Source organism: Capricornis sumatraensis, chromosome 2 (genome assembly GCF_032405125.1).
Source record: "Capricornis sumatraensis isolate serow.1 chromosome 2, serow.2, whole genome shotgun sequence".
Classification (NCBI taxonomy): Eukaryota; Metazoa; Chordata; class Mammalia; order Artiodactyla; family Bovidae; genus Capricornis; species Capricornis sumatraensis.
The window spans coordinates 65,234,692-65,257,227 of NC_091070.1; the positions used below are offsets into that span (position 1 = coordinate 65,234,692).

Here is a 22,536-nt window from a genome sequence, read left to right on the forward strand (position 1 = left end):
AGCCCCACAGGCGGAGGGAGGGGGAAGGAAGAGGCTCTACCCCCAAACTGGCAGAAAGGGGGCTGCTTCCAGTGCAGTGGGAGGGTGATTTGGGGGTACCTTGCAGAGAAGAAGGAGGATTAGTCCAGAGAACTCAGCATCTCAGATGTCATGCACAAGCCTGTTGAAGTGCAAGTTCCAGGGCCCTGCCCTGCCCTTCAGAACAAGGCTCTGGGGCATTTTATCCAGTGCCCTGGTTATTCTAAACCCCTATCCCTGGCGCCTCCAGCTAGGCCTTTTAGTGGGCCATGTGAAGGTGGGAAGCAAGAGGCTTCCTGGGGGTCTCAGCCCTCGCATCCTCTCTTCCAGAGAAGGACCTCCTGGTGACAGTGACAGAGTCCTTCGAGCACACCCTATGCGTCCCACCCTGCCTGGAGTCCTGCTGCTCAAACCCTGCCTGCTTCCAATACCCCAAATACTTCCAGCCCGAGGTGCACGTGGAGTTGCCCAAGAGCCCATGGATCTGTGAGGTAGGGGCTGCCTAAGTATGCTGGGGGTAGGGGACTGGGAGAGGTGGGGGGGTAGGGGACTGGGAGAGGTGGTGGGGGGTAGGGGACTGGGAGAGGTGGGGGGATATAGGGGACTGGGAGAGGTGGTGGGGGGGAATAGGGGACTGGGAGAGGTGGGGGGGTATAGGGGACTGGGAGAGGTGGGGGGGTATAGGGGACAGGGAGAGGTGGTGGGGTAGGGGACTGGGAGATGTGGGGGGATATAGGGGACTGGGAGAGGTGGGGGGGGAATAGGGGACTGGGAGAGGTGGGGGGGTATAGGGGACTGGGAGAGGTGGGGGGGTATAGGGGACAGGGAGAGGTGGTGGGGTAGGGGACTGGGAGATGTGGGGGGATATAGGGGACTGGGAGAGGTGGGGGGATATAGGGGACTGGGAGAGGTGGGGGGGGTAGGGGACTGGGAGAGGTGGGGGGGGTAGGGGACTGGGAGAGGTGGGGGGTTAGGGGACTGGGAGAGGTGGGGGGGTATAGGGGACTGGGAGAGATGGGGGGGTATAGGGGACTGGGAGAGGTGCGGGGGTTAAGGGGACTGGGAGAGGTGGGGGTATAGGGGACTGGGAGAGGTGGGGGGGGAGGGGACTGGGAGAGGTGGTGGGGGGGTAGGGGACTGGGAGAGGTGGTGGGGAGATATAGGGGACTGGGAGAGGTGGGGGGTAGGAGACTGGGAGAGGTGGGGGGTGTAGGGGACTGGGAGAGGTGGGGGGGTATAGGGGACTGGGAGAGGTGGGGGGGTAGGGGACTGGGAGAGGTGGGGGGGGAGGGGACTGGGAGAGGGGGGGGAGGGGACTGGGAGAGGTGGGGGGGAGGGGACTGGGAGAGGTGGGGGGGTATAGGGGACTGGGAGAGGTGGTGGGGGGACATAGGGGACTGGGAGAGGTGGGGGGGTAGGGGACTGGGAGAGGTGGGGGGTAGGGGACTGGGAGAGGTGGTGGGGGGATATAGGAGACTCGGAGAGGTGGGGGGGTATAGGGGACTTGGAGAGGTGGTGGGGGGGTAGGGGACTGGGAGAGGTGGGGGGTAGGGGACTGGGAGAGGTGGTGGGGGGATATAGGAGACTCGGAGAGGTGGGAGGGTATAGGGGACTTGGAGAGGTGGTGGGGGGGTAGGGGACTGGGAGAGGTGGGGGTATAGGGGACTGGGAGAGGAGGGGGGGTATAGGGGACTGGGAGAGGTGGGGGGGTATAGGGGACTGGGAGAGGTTGTGGGGGGGTATAGGGGACTGGGAGAGGTGGGGGGTATAGGGGACTGGGAGCGGTGGGGGGGGGATATAGGGGACTGGGAGAGGTGGTGCGGGTATAGGGGACTGGGAGAAGTGGGGGCTATAGGGGACTGGGAGCGGTGGGGGTATAGGGGACTGGAAGAGGTGGTGGGGTAGGGGACTGGGAGAGGTGGGGGTATAGGAGACTCGGAGAGGTGGGGGGGTATAGGGGACTGGGAGAGGTGGGGGGGTAGGGGACTGGGAGAGGTGGGGGGGTAGGGGACTGGGAGAGGTGGGGGGGTATAGGGGACTGGGAGAGGTGGTGAGGGGATATAGGGGACTGGGAGAAGTGGGGGGTAGGGGACTGGGAGAGGTGGGGGGGTAGGGGACTGGGAGAGGTGGGGATATAGGAGACTGGGAGACGTGGGGGGGTATAGGGGACTTGGAGAGGTGGTAAGGGGATATAGGGGACTGGGAGAAGTGGGGTATAGGGGACTGGGAGAGGTGGTGGGGGGATATAGGGGACTGGGAGAGGTGGGGGGGTATAGGGGACTGGGAGAGATGGGGGGGTATAGGGGACTGGGAGAGGTGGGGGGGTAGGGGACTGGGAGAGGTGGGGGGGTATAGGGGACTGGGAGAGATGGGGGGGTATAGGGGACTGGGAGAGGTGGGGGGGTAGGGGACTGGGAGAGGTGGGGGGGTATAGGGGACTGGGAGAGGTGGGAGGGTATAGGGGACTTGGAGAGGTGGTGGGGGGGTAGGGGACTGGGAGAGGTGGGGGTGTATAGGGGACTGGGAGAGGTGGGGGGTAGGGGACTGGGAGAGGTGGGGGGGTATAGGGGACTGGGAGAGGTGGGAGGGTATAGGGGACTTGGAGAGGTGGTGGGGGGGTAGGGGACTGGGAGAGGTGGGGGTGTATAGGGGACTGGGAGAGGTGGGGGGTAGGGGACTGGGAGAGGTGGGGGGGGTAGGGGACTGGGAGAGGTGGGGGGGTGTAGGGGTCTGGGAGAGGTGGGGGGGTGTAGGGGTCTGGGAGAGGTGGGGGGCTGTAGGGGACTGGGAGAGTTTGGGGGGGTGTAGGGGACTGGGAGAGGTGGGGGGGGTAAGGGACTGGGAGAGGTGGGGGGGTAGGGGACTGGGAGATGTGGGAGTATAGGGGACTGGGAGAGGTGGGGGGATATAGGGGACTGGGAGAGGTGGTGGGGGGATATAGGGGACTGGGAGAGGTGGGGGGGGTAGGGGACTGGGAGAGGTGGGGGGGGTAGGGGACTGGGAGAGGTGGGGGGGGTAGGGGACTGGGAGAGGTGGTGGGGGGATATAGGGGACCCGGAGAGGTGGGGGGGGTAGGGGACTGGGAGAGGTGGTGGGGGGTAGGGGACTGGGAGAGGTGGGGGGTTAGGGGACTGGGAGAGGTGGGGGGGTTAGGGGACTGGGAGAGGTGGGGGGGGTAGGGGACTGGGAGAGGTGGGGGGGGTAGGGGACTGGGAGAGGTGGTGGGGGGATATAGGGGACCCGGAGAGGTGGGGGGTGTAGGGGACTGGGAGAAGTGGTCGGGGGTAGGGGACTGGGAGAGGTGGTGGGGGTATAGGGGACTGGGAGAGGTGCCGGGGTAGGGGACTGGGAGAGGTGGGGGGGGAGGGGACTGGGAGAGGTGGTGGGGGTATAGGGGACTGGGAGAAGTGGGGGCTATAGGGGACTGGGAGCGGTGGGGGTATAGGGGACTGGAAGAGGTGGTGGGGTAGGGGACTGGGAGAGGTGGGGGTATAGGAGACTGGGAGACGTGGGGGGGTATAGGGGACTGGGAGAGGTGGTGAGGGGATATAGGGGACTGGGAGAAGTGGGGGGTAGGGGACTGGGAGAGGTGGTGGGGGGTAGGGGACTGGGAGAGATGGGGGGTTAGGGGACTGGGAGAGGTGGGGGGGTATAGGGGACTGGGAGAGATGGGGTTGTATAGGGGACTGGGAGAGGTGGGGGGCGTAGGGGACTGGGAGAGGTGGGGGTGTATAGGGGACTGGGAGAGGTGGGGGGGGTAGGGGACTGGGAGAGGTGGGGGGGTAGGGGACTGGGAGAGGTGGGGGGGGTAGGCGACTGGGAGAGGTGGGGGTATAGGGGACTGGGAGAGGTTGGGGGGTAGGGGACTGGAAGAAGTGGGAGGGTATAGGGGACTGGGAGAGGTGGGGGGGTAGGGGACTGGAAGAGGTGGGGGGTGTAGGGGACTGGGAGAGGTGGGGGGGTATAGGGGACTGGGAGAGGTGGTGGGGGGATATAGGGGACTGGGAGAAGTGGGGGGTAGGGGACTGGGAGAAGTGGTGGGGGGTAGGGGGCTGGGAGAGGTGGGGGGGGAGGGGACTGGGAGAGGTGGGGGGGTATAGGGGACTGGGAGAGGTGAGGGGGGTATGGGACTGGGAGAGGTGCGGGGTATAGGGGACTGGGAGAGATGGGGGGGTATAGGGGACTGGGAGAGGTGGGGGGGTAGGGGACTGGGAGAGGTGGGGGGCGTAGGGGACTGGGAGAGGTGGGGGTGTATAGGGGACTGGGAGAGGTGGGGGGGGTAGGGGACTGGGAGAGGTGGGGGGGTAGGGGACTGGGAGAGGTGGGAGGGTATAGGGGACTGGGAGAGGTGGGGGTATAGGGGACTGGAAGAGGTGGGGGGTGTAGGGGACTGGGAGAGGTGGGGGGGTATAGGGGACTGGGAGAGGTGGTGGGGGGATATAGGGGACTGGGAGAAGTGGGGGGTAGGGGACTGGGAGAGGTGGTGGGGGGTAGGGGGCTGGGAGAGGTGGGGGGGAGGGGACTGGGAGAGGTGGGGGGGTATAGGGGACTGGGAGAGGTGAGGGGGGTATGGGACTGGGAGAGGTGCGGGGTATAGGGGACTGGGAGAGATGGGGGGGTATAGGGGACTGGGAGAGGTGGGGGGGTAGGGGACTGGGAGAGGTGGGGGGGGTAGGGGACTGGGAGAGGTGGGGGTATAGGGGACTGGGAGAGGTGGGGGGGGCGGGGACTGGGAGAGGTGGGGGGGGCGGGGACTGGGAGAGGTGGGGGGGTAGGGGACTGGGAGAGGTGGTGGGGGGATATAGGGGACTGGGAGAGGTGGGGGGGTAGGGGACTGGGAGAGGTGGGGGGGTATAGGGGACTGGAAGAGGTGGTGGGGGGATATAGGGGACTGGGAGAGGTGGGGGGGTAGGGGACTGGGAGAGGTGGGGGGTGTAGGGGACTGGGAGAAGTGGGGGTATAGGGGACTGGGAGAGGTGGGGGGGCGGGGACTGGGAGAGGTGGGGGGGTAGGGGACTGGGAGAGGTGTTGGGGGGATATAGGGGACTGGGAGAGGTGGGGGGGTAGGGGACTGGGAGAGGTGGTGGGGGGATATAGGGGACTGGGAGAGGTGGGGGGGTAGGGGACTGGGAGAGGTGGGGGTTGTAGGGGACTGGGAGAGGTGGGGGGGTATAGGGGACTGGGAGAGGTGGTGGGGGGGTAGGGGACTGGGAGAGGTGGGGGGGTAGGGGACTGGGAGAGGTGGTGGGGGGGTAGGGGACTGGGAGAGGTGGGGGGGTAGCGGACTGGGAGAGGTGGGGGGCTATAGGGGACTGGGAGAGGTGGGGGGCTATAGGGGACTGGGAGAGGTGGGGGCGGTGTAGGGGACTGGGAGAGTTGGGGGGGTAGGGGACTGGGAGAGGTGGTGGGGGGGTAGGGGACTGGGAGAGGTGGGGGGTAGGGGACTGGGAGAGGTGGGGGGTATAGGGGACTGGGAGAGGTGGTGGGGGGTAGGGGACTGGGAGAGGTGGGGGGGTATAGGGGACTGGGAGAGGTGGGGGGTATAGGGGACTGGGAGAGGTGGTGGGGGGTAGGGGACTGGGAGAGGTGGGGGGTATAGGGGACTGGGAGATGTGGGGGGGGTAGGAGACTGGGAGAGGTGGGGCGGTAGGGGACTGGGAGAGGTGGGGTGTATAGGGGACTGGGAGAGGTGGGGCGGTAGGGGACTGGGAGAGGTGGGGGAGGTGTAGGGGACTGGGAGAGGTGGGGGGGTAGGGGACTGGGAGAGGTGGGGGGGTAGGGGACTGGGAATGGGGGGGTTGTAGGGGACTGGGAGAGGTGGGGTGGGTATAGGGGACTGGGAGAGGTGGGGGGGCTAGGGGACTGGGAGAGGTGGTGGGAGGGGTACAGGGTACTGGGAGAGGTGGGGGGAGTGGGGGACTGGGAGTGGTGGGCAGCGGGAGGAGCCCCTTCCCCTCACACACCTGCCCTCCTTCCAGCTTCGCTGCTGTGCGGGCCAGAAGGGCCCTGTGTGCCAGTCCCTCCATTGCCTCCCCGACGGCCAGGCGGTGACCTTGCCTGTGGTGAGGGCCTGGGCTCTGGGAAGGGGCCCCTGAGCAGCTTAGCCTGGAGCTCCCGTGACAAGGAGATGGGGAGAGCCTGGGGGGCTGTGGAGGAGGAGGATTCCTGGTAGGGTAGAGAGTCTTGTGGGGTAGGAGGCTTCTGGGCTGTGGTGTGGAGCCAAAGACAGTGTGTGGAGGCTGAGTCCAGGATGGTGGGGAGGGTCACATCCAGAAGAGAACATGTGTGTGTGCCCACATGCACACGTGTATGTCCGGAGTCAGGTCGGGGTGGACAGTGTGGTGAGTCTCCACTTCTTTGGTTGGGAACTCTTGGCTCTAAACTTGTCATCCCTGACAAACATTTCATCTTTCACTTCCCAGAATGAGAACTGTGAATTACACATGAAGTCTACACCCTGGTAAAGTATCCTCTTTCTGTCTGGCCCTCTGACTCATTTCTCTTTAAGGATATGGTATCTTGTGGTTTTGATTTGCATTTCAGTGATGGCCAGTGATGTTGAGCATCTTTTCATAGGCTTACAGGCCATTTGTGCATCTTCTTCAGAGAAATATTTATTCAAATCTTTTGCCCGTTTTAAAGTGGGTGATTTGCCTTTTAGTGTTGACTTGTAAATTTTCTTTGTATATTCTAGATACAAGCCCCTTGTCAGATATATGACTTCTAAATATTTTTTCCTATTCTGAAGATTGTCTTTCACAGTCTTAATAGTGTTCTTTGAAGCACAGAAATTTTCAGTTTTGGTGAATTTCAGTGTATGTATATTTTTCCTTTGTCACTTGTGCTTTTGGTGTCATATTTAAAACACCATTGCCTAATCCAAGGTCATGAAGATTTATTCCCATGTTTTCAAGAGTTTTATAGTCTTAGCTCTCACATGTGAGTCTATGATTGATTTTGAGTTAATTTTTATATATGTGAATATATATGTATATATTGTGAAATAGGGGTCCAACTTCACTCTTGGACTCTTGGCATGTGGATATCCATTGTCCCAGCATCATTTGGTGAAAAGAGGATTCTTTCCCTCTTGAATTGTCTTGGCACCCTTGTTGAAGATCAAGTGACTGTTGCTTCCATTTACAGTCTGACAGCTATTTTGTGCTCGGTCAAGTTATTAAGCCCCTCTAAGTCTCATTTTTTTTTCATCTGTGAATTACAGCAATACCAAGGGCATGGTCCATGGTTAGGTTGCTTTGAGGATCCAGTGAGATAACCCATGTGAGGAAATCAGTGATCTAAGAAGTGGGACAGACTGAAAATATCAACTAATGTTGTTATTATTATTGCTGTTGGATTATTCATTCCTTGTTGAGACCAAGGGAAAATTTCCTGACAGCTGTGTCTGCAGGCCTGTACTAGACACAGAGGGAATGGATGGGACAGTCCCCAGATTCTGCCTTCAAGGAGATATGACCTTGTTAATTATGCAGGTCACTAAGACTCGGGTCAGAAATTGTCAAGGTTCATTTGCCTGGGAAGCAGGGCCTTGGAGGATGCAAGGGATGTTGGTGGGCAGAGGAAGGAGGCTCAGGACCCATATTGCTCCTGGGCTCTGGGAGCCAATGGACCCTTCTAGAAAGTAGCAGGAGGTGAGGCTGGACAGATCAGGTGGGGCTTGGATGCTAGGCCATAAGCCTGGACTTGCTCAGGTCAGGGATATGATAAAAAGAGGACAAGTGTTGGACATGCTTCTGCCCCACCTGCCTTGTAGACCTGTAGGGGTGACAGGATTACAGCAAGAATGTGAAGGAGGAGTCTTACTCTGGGAGCAGAAAGGAATATGAGTAACATGAGAACAAGGCCTCGTTTATCCAGCTCAGGAGAGCCCTTATGGTACAGCCTTATTCAGAAGTGTGTGTGCTCAGTCATGTCTGACTCTTTGAAACCCCGAGGACTGCAGTCCTCCAAGCTCCTCTGTCCATGGGATTTTCCAGGCAAGAATACTGGAGTGGATGGCCATTTCCTCCTCCAGGGGATCTTCCTGATCCAGGGATTGAACCCACATCTCTTGGATTTCCTTCATTGGCAGGTTCTTAACCACTGACCACCTGGGAAGCCCTTGCCTTATTCAGAGGGATTGGCTAAAAGGGTCTCAGGGACCCTTGTCACCATGTCTGGCCTCAGGCTCTAGCAGGTGCCTGGGGGACACCTTCCAGGACTTTCCAGAACTTATTGAGAAAGCATAGGGTTCAATGAATACCTAGTAGTGTTAAGTGCCTGCTCACAGTGCACCAGCTAAGGCTTTGAGGGCTTTACATTTGGTGGCTCATTAAGTGTTGGGAGTCAAGCATGATTAGCCCCATTTTACAGATGAGAAAGCAGAGGCCCAAGGTCACAGAGGTGACACCTGGCAGAACCAAGCCTCAAGCCTAGGTCCACCTGACCCTAAAGCCATGTCTTCTCCATGAAGATGGAATCTACAGGCCCGCTCAGCCAACGTCCTCTGTCCCCACAGTTCCCAGGCGTTGGACGTGCGGCTGGGTTTCAGCCTGTGCCAGGCAGAACTGGAATTCCTGCAGAAACGGAGGGTGGTGGTGGCCCAGGCACTGAAGGAGGTGCTGCAGCTGGAGGAGGACCTGCGGGCAGATGAGGTGGGTGAGCAGAGGTCCACTCCAAGTCAAACCTGTCCTTCCAAACTGTGCCTGCCAGCTGCGCCCTGCAGTCCCTCCCATGCCCCAGGGTGGCACTGCCTTTCCCATGGTCCTTAGTGCCAAGGTTCCAGGCTCCCAGCTGAGGGCTGTGCTTCACCACTGTAGGATATGATTCAGTTGTGTATTCACAGGGGCAGGGAGGGTAGAGTAGAAGGAAAGGAAGGAGCCCAGCAGCTCCTCCCCTGAACTGACATCCTGAGACAATGAGTGATGTTCTAGCTACACGGGACCACATGGGCTCCTTTTCCCAGCCAGGGAAACCTTGAGAGCTCCCCTAACTCACACATGCCATACACCGCCTCTGTAAGCCATAGGCCCTTCATTCTTTAATTCTCCCTTCCCCCAAATGTGTGTGCATAGGCACACACACACACAGAGAATGAACCACAGTCCGGGACTAAAGACAAGCAGCTTCCACGTGCAGGGCCAGCTTCTGTGCACAGGGCAGATGACAGAGCCTCTGTGCCCTCTGTCATCTCCCTGGTGTGGGCTGAGGCCCGCACTCCCCTGAGCAGCAGTCGGCCCTCCAAGAGTCCCCCTTCTGAGGCTGACCACGGTGTGGACAGAGGCCTTGTCGCTTAGGAGGGCTGTGACAGAGCTTCGGCTGACAGTAATTCTCACAGTCCCCACTCAAATGAAAACAAAGCGAGTCTTGGTAAAGACCCCACACCTCCCTCTCCCATCTGTAAGGAAACATACCAAGGGCATCTTAAAGCTATGTAAGCCCACAGGTGACAACCTTGCTCCTTCCCATGTCAAAAATCCATCTGTTCCTGCTCCGACACATACGGTTTATTCTGAGCACGTACCATGTGCCGAGCCTGGCCTTGGTGCTCTAACATCAGATCCCCTTATAGCAGATACTGATTTACAGCCATTAAAGAATCACTCTGGTTGGATTTTTGAGCAAATCACCCAGCCCTCTGGCCCCAGTTCATCCTCTTTTAACTGAGGGCTAGATTCACAGTGCTAAGAGCTCCTATGTGACTTTCTGATTTACCAAGCCTGACACCAGCCATTGAGTAGAGAGCTAAGGTCCAGCTCTAAACTTACCAAGTGGCCTGACACTGTGTGAAAAGCAGTTTTCAGGTTGCTCAATTCCCCCCGCCCCTGCTCCCTGTAGCCTGCTTTTCCTCCTCCACTGTTCTGTCGAAGCTCCTGTCACTCCAAGTCTTCTCCTGTCCAGCCTCACCTCAACAGCCTGCCTCCATGTGCTCCAGGTCCCGCTGATAGCCATCATGGCCACTGGGGGTGGAACAAGATCTATGACCGCAATGTATGGCCACCTGCTGGCACTGCAGAAACTGAACATCCTGAACTGTGCCAGCTATATCACCGGCCTGTCTGGGGCCACCTGGTAAGAGCGGGAACCAGTGCCTGGTGAAGCCCAGAGCAAGCAGCCAACAGGTTGGCCAGGAGGGGGTTGCCAACAAGTTGGCCAGGAGGGGGTTTCTGGTGAAGCTCCTCCACCCCAAGATAGAGTGATTCATGACAACTGTCATCACTCACAGCTGTGTGGCCTTGGGCATACAGCTTAACTTCTCCGAGTCTCATTTTCTGTAGCTGTAAAGTAGGGATAGCAACAGCACTGACCTCATGGGATTGTTGCAAGATGCTCCCCCAGGACTGGGTACACAAAGGACGTGTGTTGGCCACGACTTCCATTTACTACGGCAGGGGCCCAGGAGTGCGGTGGCCAACCATGAGTGAACCACTGCTGCCACCGACCCCATCCTGCCGGGGAGAGGCAGCTGTCCTCTCTCAGGCTGACCGTGCCAAGTCTCCTGGGGTGGGGGGAGCTGGCCCCGCTGCCCTGGCTGCCCACATAGCAGCCCAACCCGCCCCGTGCGCTCCCTCTGCCCTGTGGGCCGCCTCGGGCTCCCGGCTCCTCACTCTTGCCGGTGAGTGGGGAGTGTGAGCCCTCAGCTCTGCCGCAGGAGAGGCCAGTGTGAGGACAGCTTCTCCACAGATGCCTGTGGGGGGGCCCACAGAAATGTTTGAATTTCTCTTAAGATCAGGAAAAATGAACTTCTAGGTTGAAGAAAATGTTTTAATAAATAATATTACTATATTTGTCTTTACACAACAGTCATAAAAGATAATTTTTTACTATTTTTTATGGTGGAAGGGGCCCACCGAAGTCATGAGGCAGCCCTGCTCTGGGATGACCCAGGCCTCATGACAGCCCAGAGCCTCTCAGCCAGAGCTGAGTCCTATTCTGTGGGAACTAGTAAGCCCCAGAACCTTCCAGGCCCCAACCTGTGCCCCTCATCCTGGAGGACTCCGGGTAGCTTTCATTTGAGTGGACAGATGTGAGGAAAGCCAAGGGTTGCTGGTACACCAGAGACCCTGAGGCTTCAGCCCAGAGGGGACAGAGTATAGCTGACAATTACTGGCTTTGCCTCTGCACCGAGTCCCGGGGAGACTGTTTCCCATGGACCCTCTCATTTCTGCCTAACAAGACTATGAGGAAGATGTTGTCATTATGCTCATTTTACAGCTGGAGAAAGGAAGGGATCGGCTCAAGGTCACTCAGCTAATGAGTGGCTGAGCTGGGATTTCAACCCAGGTTGAGTCCAGGGCCTACATTCTCAATCCTCACTGATAAACTGCTGCCCATGGGAAGTGGGCTAAGGAGACAGACCTGCTTGCATTGGGGTAGAGGGGTGTCTGCCTCCTCCTGGCCTATCTCTGGATCAGGCAGGATACCGGGAGGAACCCAGGCCGCGCTGGGGTCAGGGTGGGGTGTCTCCTGGCCTGGGAAAGCACTGGGAAGGATTTTTTAAAATCAAAATCAATCCTTTGTAACATCTTTGAAAGCTTTTTTAAAGTATAAAAGTAACCGTGTGAAACTAATGGAGAGCAGGGTGCTCTTTTGTTGAAGAACTCTCCTGCAGGCAGAGGCCGTGGCTCAGACAGTTGGGCAGCTGTAGGCCAGTCCCCGTGGGGAGGGGGATCCCTGGGTGCTGTCCTGACCTGGACTGAAGACAGCTGTGTCCGGGCCAAGCAAAGGCAGACAGAGGCAAAGACCCAGGGCTGGGGATCTCCATCTTTGCTCTCCTCCTCCTCACTGCCCACATGGAAGTTAAGAAGAAAAAGGGGAAATGAATCTTTAGCTGGCATCATAATTATAGGAATTAATGTGACAGAGTAGAAAGAGTCTAGAACGTGGAATCTGCCAAGCCTGGGGTCAGTTGTGCTAGTGGTAAAGAACTTGTCTGTCAATGCAGGAGATGTACGAGACGCGGGTGTGATCCTGGGTTGGGAAGATCCCCTGGAGGAGGGCTTGGCAACCCACTCCAGTATTCTTGCCTGGAGAATCCCATGGACAGAGAAGCCTGGTGGCTACAGTTCATGAGGCCACAAAGAGTCAGACACGACTGAAGCGACTTAGCAAACACAAACCCAGGGCCAAATGTTGGCCCCACCACTGTATGGCCCACCACTTACTTCGGACCAGATACTGTCCTCACCATTTTATATTAATTCGTGTCATCTTCATAGTAATGCTGTGAGGTAGGTACAATTACCATCATTCTCCCCAGTCCACAGATGGGGAAACTGAGGTGAGGAGCAAGTAGGTGACTTGCCCAGATCACACAGCTGGTGAATGGCAGAGTCTAGTTTTGAACCCAGGCAGACCTAGGCCCAGAATCCTCACTGTTAAACAATGTACTTCAGCTGGCACACGACAGGCAGTCAAGAAATAGCAGCAGTTGTGACGCTGAGTAAGACTGTTCTCCCCTTCACTGCCAGGCCTCATCCCCTTTCCTTCAGGCTCCTCTCCTGGCAGGAGAGCGTTTCCCATGACCTGCCCACCTTCTTTCCTGCCAGAGTCCAGGGCCCATCAGACCAGGCCTGGCTCAGCTCTATCAGCCACGCCTCTCTCTCCAGGACCATGGCCACCTTGTACCGTGACCCTGACTGGTCCTCCAAAAGCCTGGAGCGCGCCATCCTCGAGGCACGGAGGCACGTGGTCAAGGACAAGATGCCTGCCCTGTTTCCAGACCAGCTCCTCAAATTCCAGGAGGAGCTCCAGCAGCGCAGGCAGGAAGGCTACAAGGTCACCTTCACAGACTTCTGGGGCCTGCTGATTGAGGCCTGTCTGGGGGATGAGGTAGGTGCTCAGCTGCCCTTGGGGCCCAACCTGCCCGGGGCTGATGCCCAGCCTTCTGCCTTCATGAGGGCATTGGGAGGTACGTCACAGCGTGAGGGAGTTAGACCTGCGTGTGGGTGCATCCTTGGGCTGCAAGAAGCTTGAGGCATCAGAACGCCTGATGGAGCCGGACGGTGGGATTGTCTTCCCACATCCTTTTAAATATGACTGAGGCCCTCCCCGGGGGTGGCTTTGGTGCATCCCTGTAGAGAGGCAGCTTTTCCTCTGAGAACCTGTGAGAGAAAATGGGGAGGGAGCTGTCAGACTGTGATACAAGCCTGACACCAAGTGGAAGAGAGAGGGAAGAAAGGCTGGGTGGAAGCATCCTAGTCCACTGTGTGGTCCCTTGGAGAGTCCTCCAGCCAAGCTGGCTGTCAAAGGAGTCTGGCAACCCGCCCCTGACAGAATGGGCCTGACTCAAGATCCCTCTGTCATGGCCTGGGCCCCTTCTCATGGCCACCACACAGAGGAGGAGCTCAGGGAGGTTCCTTCCGGCTTTGCTATCCAATGATCTGAGCAATGTGTGCTCATGAAGAGAACCTACTTGGACTGGGCCCCAGGTGCTGTGAGACCCATGTCCACCATGGTGGGGCAGTGGGATGCCCGTGGGATGCTGTGGACCCAGACATTGCAGTGAGCTCAGCTAACACCTAGACACTTCTGACGGCATGGGACCCAGGGAGGAACCAACTTTGGCTGTTGCTTGATGCCAAAATAGGGCTTCCCACCTAATTTCTATCCAGGCCTAGGACTGTCTGCCCCATTGCCGAATGTGTCTGAAGAGTTCTGAATTCAAATAAGAACTTGCCAGAAGGAAGAGGGACAGCGAATTATCTTCTAGTAGACCCTCTCTTCCATAAAACACAGAAAATTTGAGCAACCAAGGATGGCCCAAATCTCATCTTCAACATTCATTCATTCCCTCATTCATTCATTCAACAAAATTAAGAACCTCCTGCATGCCAGGAACTGTGCTAGGCAGTGGGGATTCAGACTGCGGCCCTCACAGCTTTCAGTGGATCCCTGGCCCTTTTGATAACCCACCATCTGCTCTGTCCCATGATGGAAAAGGGCAGGCAGAGGCTGAGGGTGTCAGCTTTTGGTTTCCAGCAGGACAGGGTTTGAATTCTCCCTCTGCTCTGTGCTATTCCTTGAATGGGGATTTCGTCACTAAGTGGTAGCTAGTATTTCTAACAGTGGTTACTGTCCCATGTGATGAGCAGGAATGTGCCAAGGCCTTTGACATTAGAAGTCTGGGCATCGTCCAGGGTTTGGTGTGGAAGGGAGCCAAGGTTTCCAGGAAAGCAAGTCTAGGGCTGCAGGAAGGAGGCCTCTGCTCTTCCACTCTTGCCAAGGCAGGGGCCTCTTTCCCTCAGGACCCCTCGATAGTGAGTGTGGGCTGGGCTCTTCCCTGGGTCTGCAGTGTCTTCTTCTTCCAGGATGATCAGCTCCATGGGACCTGCATCTCTGGGCCCAGTTGTGATAGGCATCCTGCTGGTCTTTCAAAGGAGGCTTTCATCAGTCCTTCCAATCAACCCTGAATATTCACTGGAAGGACTGAGGCTGAAGCTGAAGTTCCAATACTTTGGCCACTTGATGCAAAGAGCTGACTCATTGGAAAAGACCCCGATGCTAGGAAAAATTGAAGGCAGGAGTAGAAGGGGGTGACAGAGGATGAGATGGTTGGATGGCATTACCGACTCAATGGACATGAGTTTGAACAAACTCTGGGAGATAGTGAAGGACAGGGAAGCCTTGCAGGCTGCAGTCCATGGGATCTGAATGATTTAACAACAGTTGTTTGACCCACACATGTGTTTACCATCCCATACAGGTTCCATGGTCTTCACACACTTGGACAGCCATGGATGTCAGCCACCAGGCAGCTGCTTGGTCTGGGGTTAGAGCCTGGCCTTGTCTACACAGGCTGATTCACCCTGGGGGGTGGCCTATGGTCTAGGAGGATCTGCAGGACACTCACTCTGATTAGACTGCACTGTGGTTTGGGGACTTAGAACTTGATTGCCATCTGGTGCCCAGTTTCCAAGCCTTTTGTTTTTAAAAAAGAAAAGTCTTTTTTCTTCTCAAACAAATTTGAGATCCCAGCATGCAAAGCAGATTTCTTGTTTTTAATGGAGCTGGTCTAGTTTGAGTGAGGTGGAAAATGATGAGGATGATGGGGGGCAGTGGCGGCCTCCTCTACCCCTACGTTCTCATTCTGTGGTCCCTGAGACATGAGGAGAACCCTGGGACTCTGAGGGTCAGCCCTAAACTGCAGACCCAGTCCCACCGGGTCTGTGTGTCTGGGGTGGTGAACAGCCCAAGAAGTGAGCATTTTCTGGGTGCATTTTCAGAGCAGGTTTGGCTGGTGTCCTCTGAGACCTCCACAGAAGCCTGGTGGGCTCAGGAGCCAGGAAATGGGCTGCCAGAGGTCCAGACTGTTCTCTATTTTGCACTGCTTCCAGGCAGCTTGTCTGCTTCTTCCCCAACCATTATTTTTCCCCACAGAGAAATGAATGCAAACTGTCAGATCAGCGTGCTGCTTTGTGCCAGGGCCAGAACCCCCTGCCCGTCTACCTCACCATCAATGTCAAGGATGATGTAAGCAACCAGGATTTCAGAGGTAACACTGGTGACTAGCAATTTTATGAAGGGGTTCCTTCTCAGCAGGCAAAGGCACTCAGTACCCCCAGCACACACCTCTCCACCACACCTTTGCCAACCTCCGCACCAAAATACTGCGCTGACAGCTGAAGAAGTCCACTCTGCTCCCTGCTTCTGCTCAGATGCATGTAGGGGATGGGTGGCAGAGTCCTGGGGTTTCCCTGAGCAGAGATTTGATGGGACAGAGGAAATAAAAGTCGTCAAGAGAAAGAATCCTAGATATTTCTTAAGCTGCCGGATGGAAGGACTCTAGAGACCTGCCCTGCTTCCGGGTCCGTTTTTGGTCCTGGTTTATCCCATTTTGAAGAGCAAATAAGCCTGTACAGGTTGCAAAGCTGTCTCGTGGGCCCTCAGAAGCCGGCCACGGGCGCCCCCTTGTGTCCTGCAGGAGGACTGCGGCCTCCCGGTCCCAGGCTTGAGGCACGGTGGGCGAGGCCGTTTCGGCGGGAGGCTGACATCTGCCTTTCTTCGTGTGCAGAGTGGTTCGAGTTCTCCCCCTACGAGGTGGGCATGCAGAAGTATGGAGCCTTCATCCCCACAGAGCTCTTCGGCTCCGAGTTCTTCATGGGGCGGCTGATGAAGAGAATCCCAGAGTCGCGGATGTGCTACATGCTAGGTGAGCCCTGGCTGGGGGAGGCCCCTGGGAACCCCGCCCCATGCTAAACAGGCCACGCCTTGATTAGAGGACTGACAAAGAAACACTCTCTGTTCCCCCCAGGATCTTGTTCCAGGTGCAGGCGCTAGCGTGGGTTATTCCTTGGGCATGTGACCCTCCTGGCATCTGTCAGCATCCCCTCATCCCAAGAGAGGCTCCTGACCTAACCTGAGGCTAGCCTCCCAGACTGCCCTGATCTGCCTGTGACCCTTTGGGCCCAGAAGGACCTAACAGGGTCCCCGGGGTCACTGGGGACCAAAGGGGACTCTCCCAATGTCTTTGTCTCCGTTGTCTCCCTGGTGTCTGTTCAGAACCAGACTGGGAGTGGCAGGCTGAGATGGAAGTTTCTGGAACTTCTGCCCCTTTGCTCCATCTCCAGCTCCAGGCAGCAAAATGCCTATTTTCCAGGGGTTGACTCTGCTCCTGGAATCTAAGAGGCCAGAGGGGACCTTAGGGTGAAAAGTCTCTGGGGAAGCCTGGCCCAGTTTCACTATACTCCCAGGTCCTCCAGAAGGCTGGCCCATTGAGTGCAGGAGCCTGACTGTGACATCCACTCAGAGAGTCATCCCCTTCAGAGCCCTAACTATACCCATCAAAGGGAGACTGCAGAAAATAGACCCCTCTCTACAGCCTCAACAATCAGTTACACCCTTACTTAGGCTGGTTGTCTGCCTTCCTCTCCCTTCTATCTACCCCAAATCCAGCCCTCTTGGAAAGTCCCATTTAAGCCCTGTTTCTTAAGGGAAGTCCGCCCTGAAGCCCACAGCCCTCAGCAGCCTCTCCTTTCTCTGAACACCTTTGCTATCTGGTATGTGGCTCAGAGGTCTGTAGGTAAGACACTGGGGCATGGACTCTGGCTTCTCATTTATTAGCTGCTCAAAGCTGGTCAATTTACCTAACCTTCCTGAGCTTCAGTTTTCTGATCTGTAAATTGAGCTTAAGAGTAAAACTAACCTTATCAGTTCAGTTCAGTTGTTCAGTCGTGGCTGACTCTTTGCAACCCCATGGACTGTAGCCTGCCAGGCTCCTCTGTCCATGGGGATTCTCCAGGCAAGAATACTGGAGTGGGTTGCTATGCCCTCCTCCAGGGGATCTTTCCAACCCAGGGCTCTAGTCCATACTTCCTGAGTTGGCAGGTGGATTCTTTACCCACTGGACCACCTGGGAAGCCCCAACTGCCCTCTCCCAGTTCCAAGAGGAGAGTGGAAAAGAGCTGAGTCCACAAGGAGAGGGAAGTCAAAGCCTGTCCCTCTCCCTGAGCATCCTGACTTGGAGAGTCATCAAGGCCAGTGTTTGGGTGGGCCTGGAGGTTCCTGGACAGAGCTGCTCATGGTTGGTCCTGCCCCTAGGTTTGTGGAGTAGCATCTTCTCCCTGAACCTGCTTGACGCCTGGAACCTATCCCACACCTCGGAGGAGTTTTTCCACCAGTGGACAAGGGATAGAGTGCATGATATTGGTGGGTGACCTACTGGCCTCCTCTCTTGGTTGGGAGACATAGGGGTGGGGAAGTGGGTCACAAACTGAGGCCAGACCACCTGCCTCATGTTTCATCATCAGGCAGCTAGGGCTAGAGAGTCTTCCCTGCCTGGAGAGGCAGGTGATTCTAGGTGGACACACTTGTGCCAGCTCTGGCCTGGCTGGGGTGGGGGGTAGGGGGACGCACCCTCCAGTAGGCTTGGCAGAGCTGCACGGCACCCGGGAAAGCTGAAGAGGGTGGGGATGTATGAATGCTGCTAAAGGCTGCCCTTCCGGACTCTGTCCTCTTGGGAACGCCTCCTCGCCAATCACCCTGGCTCCCTCTCCGCTACCTTATTCCTGTTGCATGTCTCTCCCCTGGGTCCTCCTAGCTCTGATGCGAAAGCCTTGAGAACTAGGCAAGAGAGGTGTGCACTGCACTTACAGTGGACCTCTGGGTGCGGGGCACCCAGGCAATGCTTCACCTGAGCAGCCTGGGGACCCCAGCCCTGTGACCTCCATCCCGCCCCCGTCCACCTGCAGAAGATGAGCCACTCCTGCCTGAAATCCCCAAATGTGATGCCAACGTCCTGGACACCACAGTGGTGACGCCAGCATCCTGGCTGTCCAACACTTTCCGCGACATCCTCACCCACAGGGCCTTTGTCTCCAAGTTCCACAATTTCCTGCTGGGGCTGCAGCTGCACACTGACTACCTCCAGAACAGCCAGTTCTCCATGTGGAAAGGTATCCCTACCTGCTGCCTCTGTTTGGAGGAAGGAGAAGTGGGTGTAGAGGCTGCCAGGGAGAAAGGATGAGAAAACACTTCTGCCCATGTTCATCTGGCCAAGTGGCAGGCTCTCCCCATGGTGTATTCTGAATTTGGTGAAGCTTTGAACAGTCGGTGGAGTAGTGGTCTATTTAATTAACTGAATCGATAAGAACCCCAGCAGGTAGAAATTGGCCCCATTTTACAGGTGGGGAGTGTGTGGGTTCTGACTTTCTACAGCTGTGTTCTGGGGGCCCCTTTTATGTGGGTGTGGTCCCCAGAGTTGGGCGGGGATGGCCCAATGAAAGATCCTCCTAATGGTGAGTGCAGAGCTGGATCTTAAACTGTGTTCTGGCAGCTTCCACTCCAGGCCCCCTCCCACCCTGCCAAGGCTCTAGGGTTGATGTTCCACCATCTTTGGTATTTTACTTGGCCATGGTCTACATATGGCTGCTTGAGCCTGCAGCCATTTTTGTCCTATCTGGGGCAAGAAGGGCAGCTGGCTCCTGGTCCACAGTCTGCACTCATTTACAGGATCCTCTTAAGCCCCTGCTCCCCACAAGCTCTGTGGCTGAGGCTTTGTGGGCTTTCTGTGCATATTCCATAAAAGACTTGCTAAACCCTTGCAGTTCAGTTCAGTTCAGTTCACTCAGTTATGTCCAACTCTTTGCAACCCCATGGATTACAGCATGCCAGGCTTTCTTGTCCATCACCAACTGCCGGAGCCTGCTCAAACTCATGTCCGTTTAATTGGTGATGCCATCCAACGATCTCATCCTCTGTCACCCCCTTCTCCTGCCTTCGGTCTTTCCCAGCATCAGGGTCTTTTCCAATGAGTCAGTTCTTTGCATCAGGTGGCCAAAGTATTGGAGCTTCAGCTTCAGCATCAGTCTTTCTGATGAATATTCAGGGTTGATATCCTTTAGGATTGACTGGTTTGATATCCTTGCAGTCCAAGGGCCTCTCAAGAGTTTTCTCCAACACCACAGTTCAAAAGCATCAATTCTTCGGTGCTCAGCCTTCTTTATGGTCCAACTCTCACATCCATACATGACTACTGGAAAAACCATAGCTTTTTTTTTTTTTTTTTCTAAAACCCCATAGATAAGGCTGTTCTTCCTCAGGCCACCCAGCAGGAGCACTGGGACTCACCAGGCACCCTAGTGGAGAGGAGGGTGGGAGGCCAGGCTGAAGTAGAGGAGCTCCGGGCAGGGCACCAGGTGCCTTTGACCACCGGCTGAGATCAGGAGGTGAGGAGTGAGGATAACTGGAAGCCTGACTTTCAGACACGGTGCTGGACGGCTTCCCAAACCAGCTGACAGGATCTGTGAAACACTTGTGCCTGTTGGACACCGCATTCTTTGTCAACTCCAGCTACGCGCCCCTCCTCAGGCCCGAGAGAAAAGCTGACCTCATCATCCACCTTAATTACTGTGCTGGGTCCCAGACAAAGGTGAGTGCAGCAGAGAAAGGCTCCCACCCCACTCCCCACAGGCTCCTACACTTAGCATCAGAGTTGCTCAAGCCACTATGCAGGGGGTTAGGTGGAGGTTATGATGCAGGCTAGACATCCAAACCTCAGGGGGCAGCCCACTGGCCCTCATGTGATGGGACCCAGGTTTACTAGATATCCCGAGCTACTTCCAATTTTATTCTTACATTAAAGCATTTCCCATATTTGGAAATTCTTCCAGCTATAAAAAGAAAAAAGAGTTTTAAAAAATACCTTAATAGAGCCCAGTCAATTCTAAAGTATTGTACCATCCGAGGAGTTTGTAATGTCCTAGTTTCAAAATGATCACACGATTCCTCCAACCCCAGAGTATGAGCCTCCAAGTAATTACACCAAAGAGTTAGGACCAGAAACTTTTTAAAAATTTATTTCCTTTTGAAATTTTCTGGGTTTTCAAGGGAAAGACACTGGTTTTTGGCCTATCTTAATACAGTCCTATCCTGGGGCCAGGGAAAGGGGCATGAAGACAGACGACAAGGATGACACCCGTGATAATGACTGAAGTTTGTAAACAAAGCTTACTTGATCCTTGTGCCAGCTCTTGGAGGTAGATGGTAACTGCTGTTCTTCCCATGTTATAGGAGAAAGAGGTGACACACAGAGAGGGCCAGTGGCTTGCTTAAGATCGTACAGCTGGTGAGCACAGAACAGGGAGTAGAATGAAAGGGATACTCTGCTGTTCTTGTAACATCATGCTTATAAAGATGCCCTTTCTGAGTTCTCTCTGGCCCTGTGGCACTTTGTCCGTTTCAAATCCCATGCATGTCCTGCAGGAGCCTGGCCAGGCATGGCTGTCACCCTCTCCGGGGGCACCCACAGCTCCAGGTCTGTGTTTGAGTGAAGCATCATCAAAGGGCTTCTGTCCATTTTACCTGGGGCAGGAGCTTGTGGTTGGACACACCCCAACCTACTGCCTCAGGCTCTTCATCCTGACCCAGCTTTGTCCTAAAAATAGCACAGATAGGCAAAGCAGCGGGAGACCTAAGTTGTTAGCTGGGGAAATCAGGAAGCTGGAGCTAAGAACTCTGTGTTTCTGGTCCCCCCTCCCCCCTCCTGATACTCACACGAGTCCTCCTGTGATGTTCTAGCCCATGAAGCAAACCTGCGAGTACTGCGCCGTGCAGAACATCCCCTTCCTCAAATACGAGCTGCAAAGGGAGGAGGATAACCTCAAGGAGTGCTACCTGCTGGAGAACGCCCAGGAGCCCGACACCCCCATTGTGACCTTTTTCCCACTCATCTGCGACACCTTCCAAAATTACAAGGCCCCAGGTAAGCTGCGGTGAGCTCAGGTCCCACTCGCCCCCGACCTTGGACGCAAGCTCTTAGATGTGTGCGGTCTTCCAAGAGCACTAACAGATGGAGCTTGGCTTAGCTCCAGTCTGAGCCAACCTTGGCTTTGGCGAGAAAGAACAACCCCCCAGGCCCCAGGCCCCAGCGATGTCCAATTCCGCTCTTTCCATCGTTCACAGCCTGGAATGTGCTAGTACCATGGCGATCCTGAGATGCGCAAGCTGTCCCTGCCCTGGGGGGGACTGGGAGATGTGTGTGCGCGTGTGCGCGTGTGAGTGTGCAACATGTGCCTGTATTCCTGCGAATGTGCTGGGGTGGGCCTCGCAGAGAGGGCCAGAAACAAGCCATTACAAGTTCCCACATAACGGGCTACAGTGAGTCCTTCTGCTCCTCCAGGTGTGGAACGAAGTCCCGAGGAGCTGGAGCAGGGCCAGGTTGACATCTACGGTCCCAAATCTCCCTACGCCACCAAGGAGCTGACATACACTGAGGCCGCCTTCGACAAGTTGGTGAAGCTTTCCGAGTATAACATCCTGAATAACAAGGACAAGCTCCTTCAGGCCTTGCAACTGGCGGTAGAGAGGAAACGCCAGAAGAGCCCGTGTCCCCCCTAAAGTCCCAGGGCACCTCACCAATCCTGTGTCTGCTTCTAGCATCAGAGGTGTAGAACCCACCAGGGCTGAATGCCACACAGCCAGCTCTGCTGCCTAGCCTGGCTGGCCTGGGCTTTCTATCAAAAGAATTAACATTAGAAAGGAGAGTTGAGAGAGACAGAGATAAAGGAACATAATAAAGGGATGTATGGGGGCCTTATATCCACTGGAATTTTTTAAAACCTTCCCTGCAGGGAAGGGGTTCCAAAAGCCACAGGCACCCACATACGCCTAAAGAATGGATAATAATAGCATGGGCTTTAACCTCTGCACCACCAAGGAAGCCCCAATAATAGCATGACCTGACTTTATATAAGAGGCTGGTTCCCCAGTAATCTTGAGCTCACAGCAGGAACTCAAAACCCTCCCCTCACTGCACCACTCTGCTTGGGGAATGCACCAGAGGACTTGAGAAGCATTCTGAGTTCTCTGGAAAAATGTTTTTTGTTTTTTTTTTTAAGTTAAGGCAATTGTATTCTTGTGATTTTCATAGACAATTGTATTTTGTGACTTATTTTTATGAAGCCTCGTATTAATAGGAAGTGTAACACTTGACGATCTAGATGGAGCGCTAGAGACATTCTGGTCTGTTTGGCAACAAACACGAAAAACTGATGGGGTTTCAGCAGCCCCTCTGCAGCTACT

At 55.9% G+C, this 22,536-nt stretch overlaps 1 protein-coding gene across 1 annotated transcript in view; it reads left to right on the forward strand.

Moving 5' to 3' along the window:
- The window catches only part of PLA2G4E (phospholipase A2 group IVE), a 44,575-nt gene extending 22,723 nt beyond the window's left edge, over positions 1-21,852 (forward strand). Inside the window, exons 8-20 of the mRNA XM_068992672.1 lie at positions 349-509; positions 5,997-6,080; positions 6,441-6,478; positions 8,537-8,672; positions 9,953-10,089; positions 12,627-12,849; positions 15,397-15,511; positions 16,031-16,168; positions 17,557-17,664; positions 18,207-18,410; positions 19,719-19,885; positions 21,034-21,217; positions 21,635-21,852. Of these exons, the coding sequence (XP_068848773.1) occupies positions 349-509; positions 5,997-6,080; positions 6,441-6,478; positions 8,537-8,672; positions 9,953-10,089; positions 12,627-12,849; positions 15,397-15,511; positions 16,031-16,168; positions 17,557-17,664; positions 18,207-18,410; positions 19,719-19,885; positions 21,034-21,217; positions 21,635-21,852 (1,913 nt within the window). The remainder of the gene's footprint in view (positions 1-348; positions 510-5,996; positions 6,081-6,440; positions 6,479-8,536; positions 8,673-9,952; positions 10,090-12,626; positions 12,850-15,396; positions 15,512-16,030; positions 16,169-17,556; positions 17,665-18,206; positions 18,411-19,718; positions 19,886-21,033; positions 21,218-21,634) is intronic.
- The last annotated feature ends 684 nt before the right edge of the window (positions 21,853-22,536 follow it).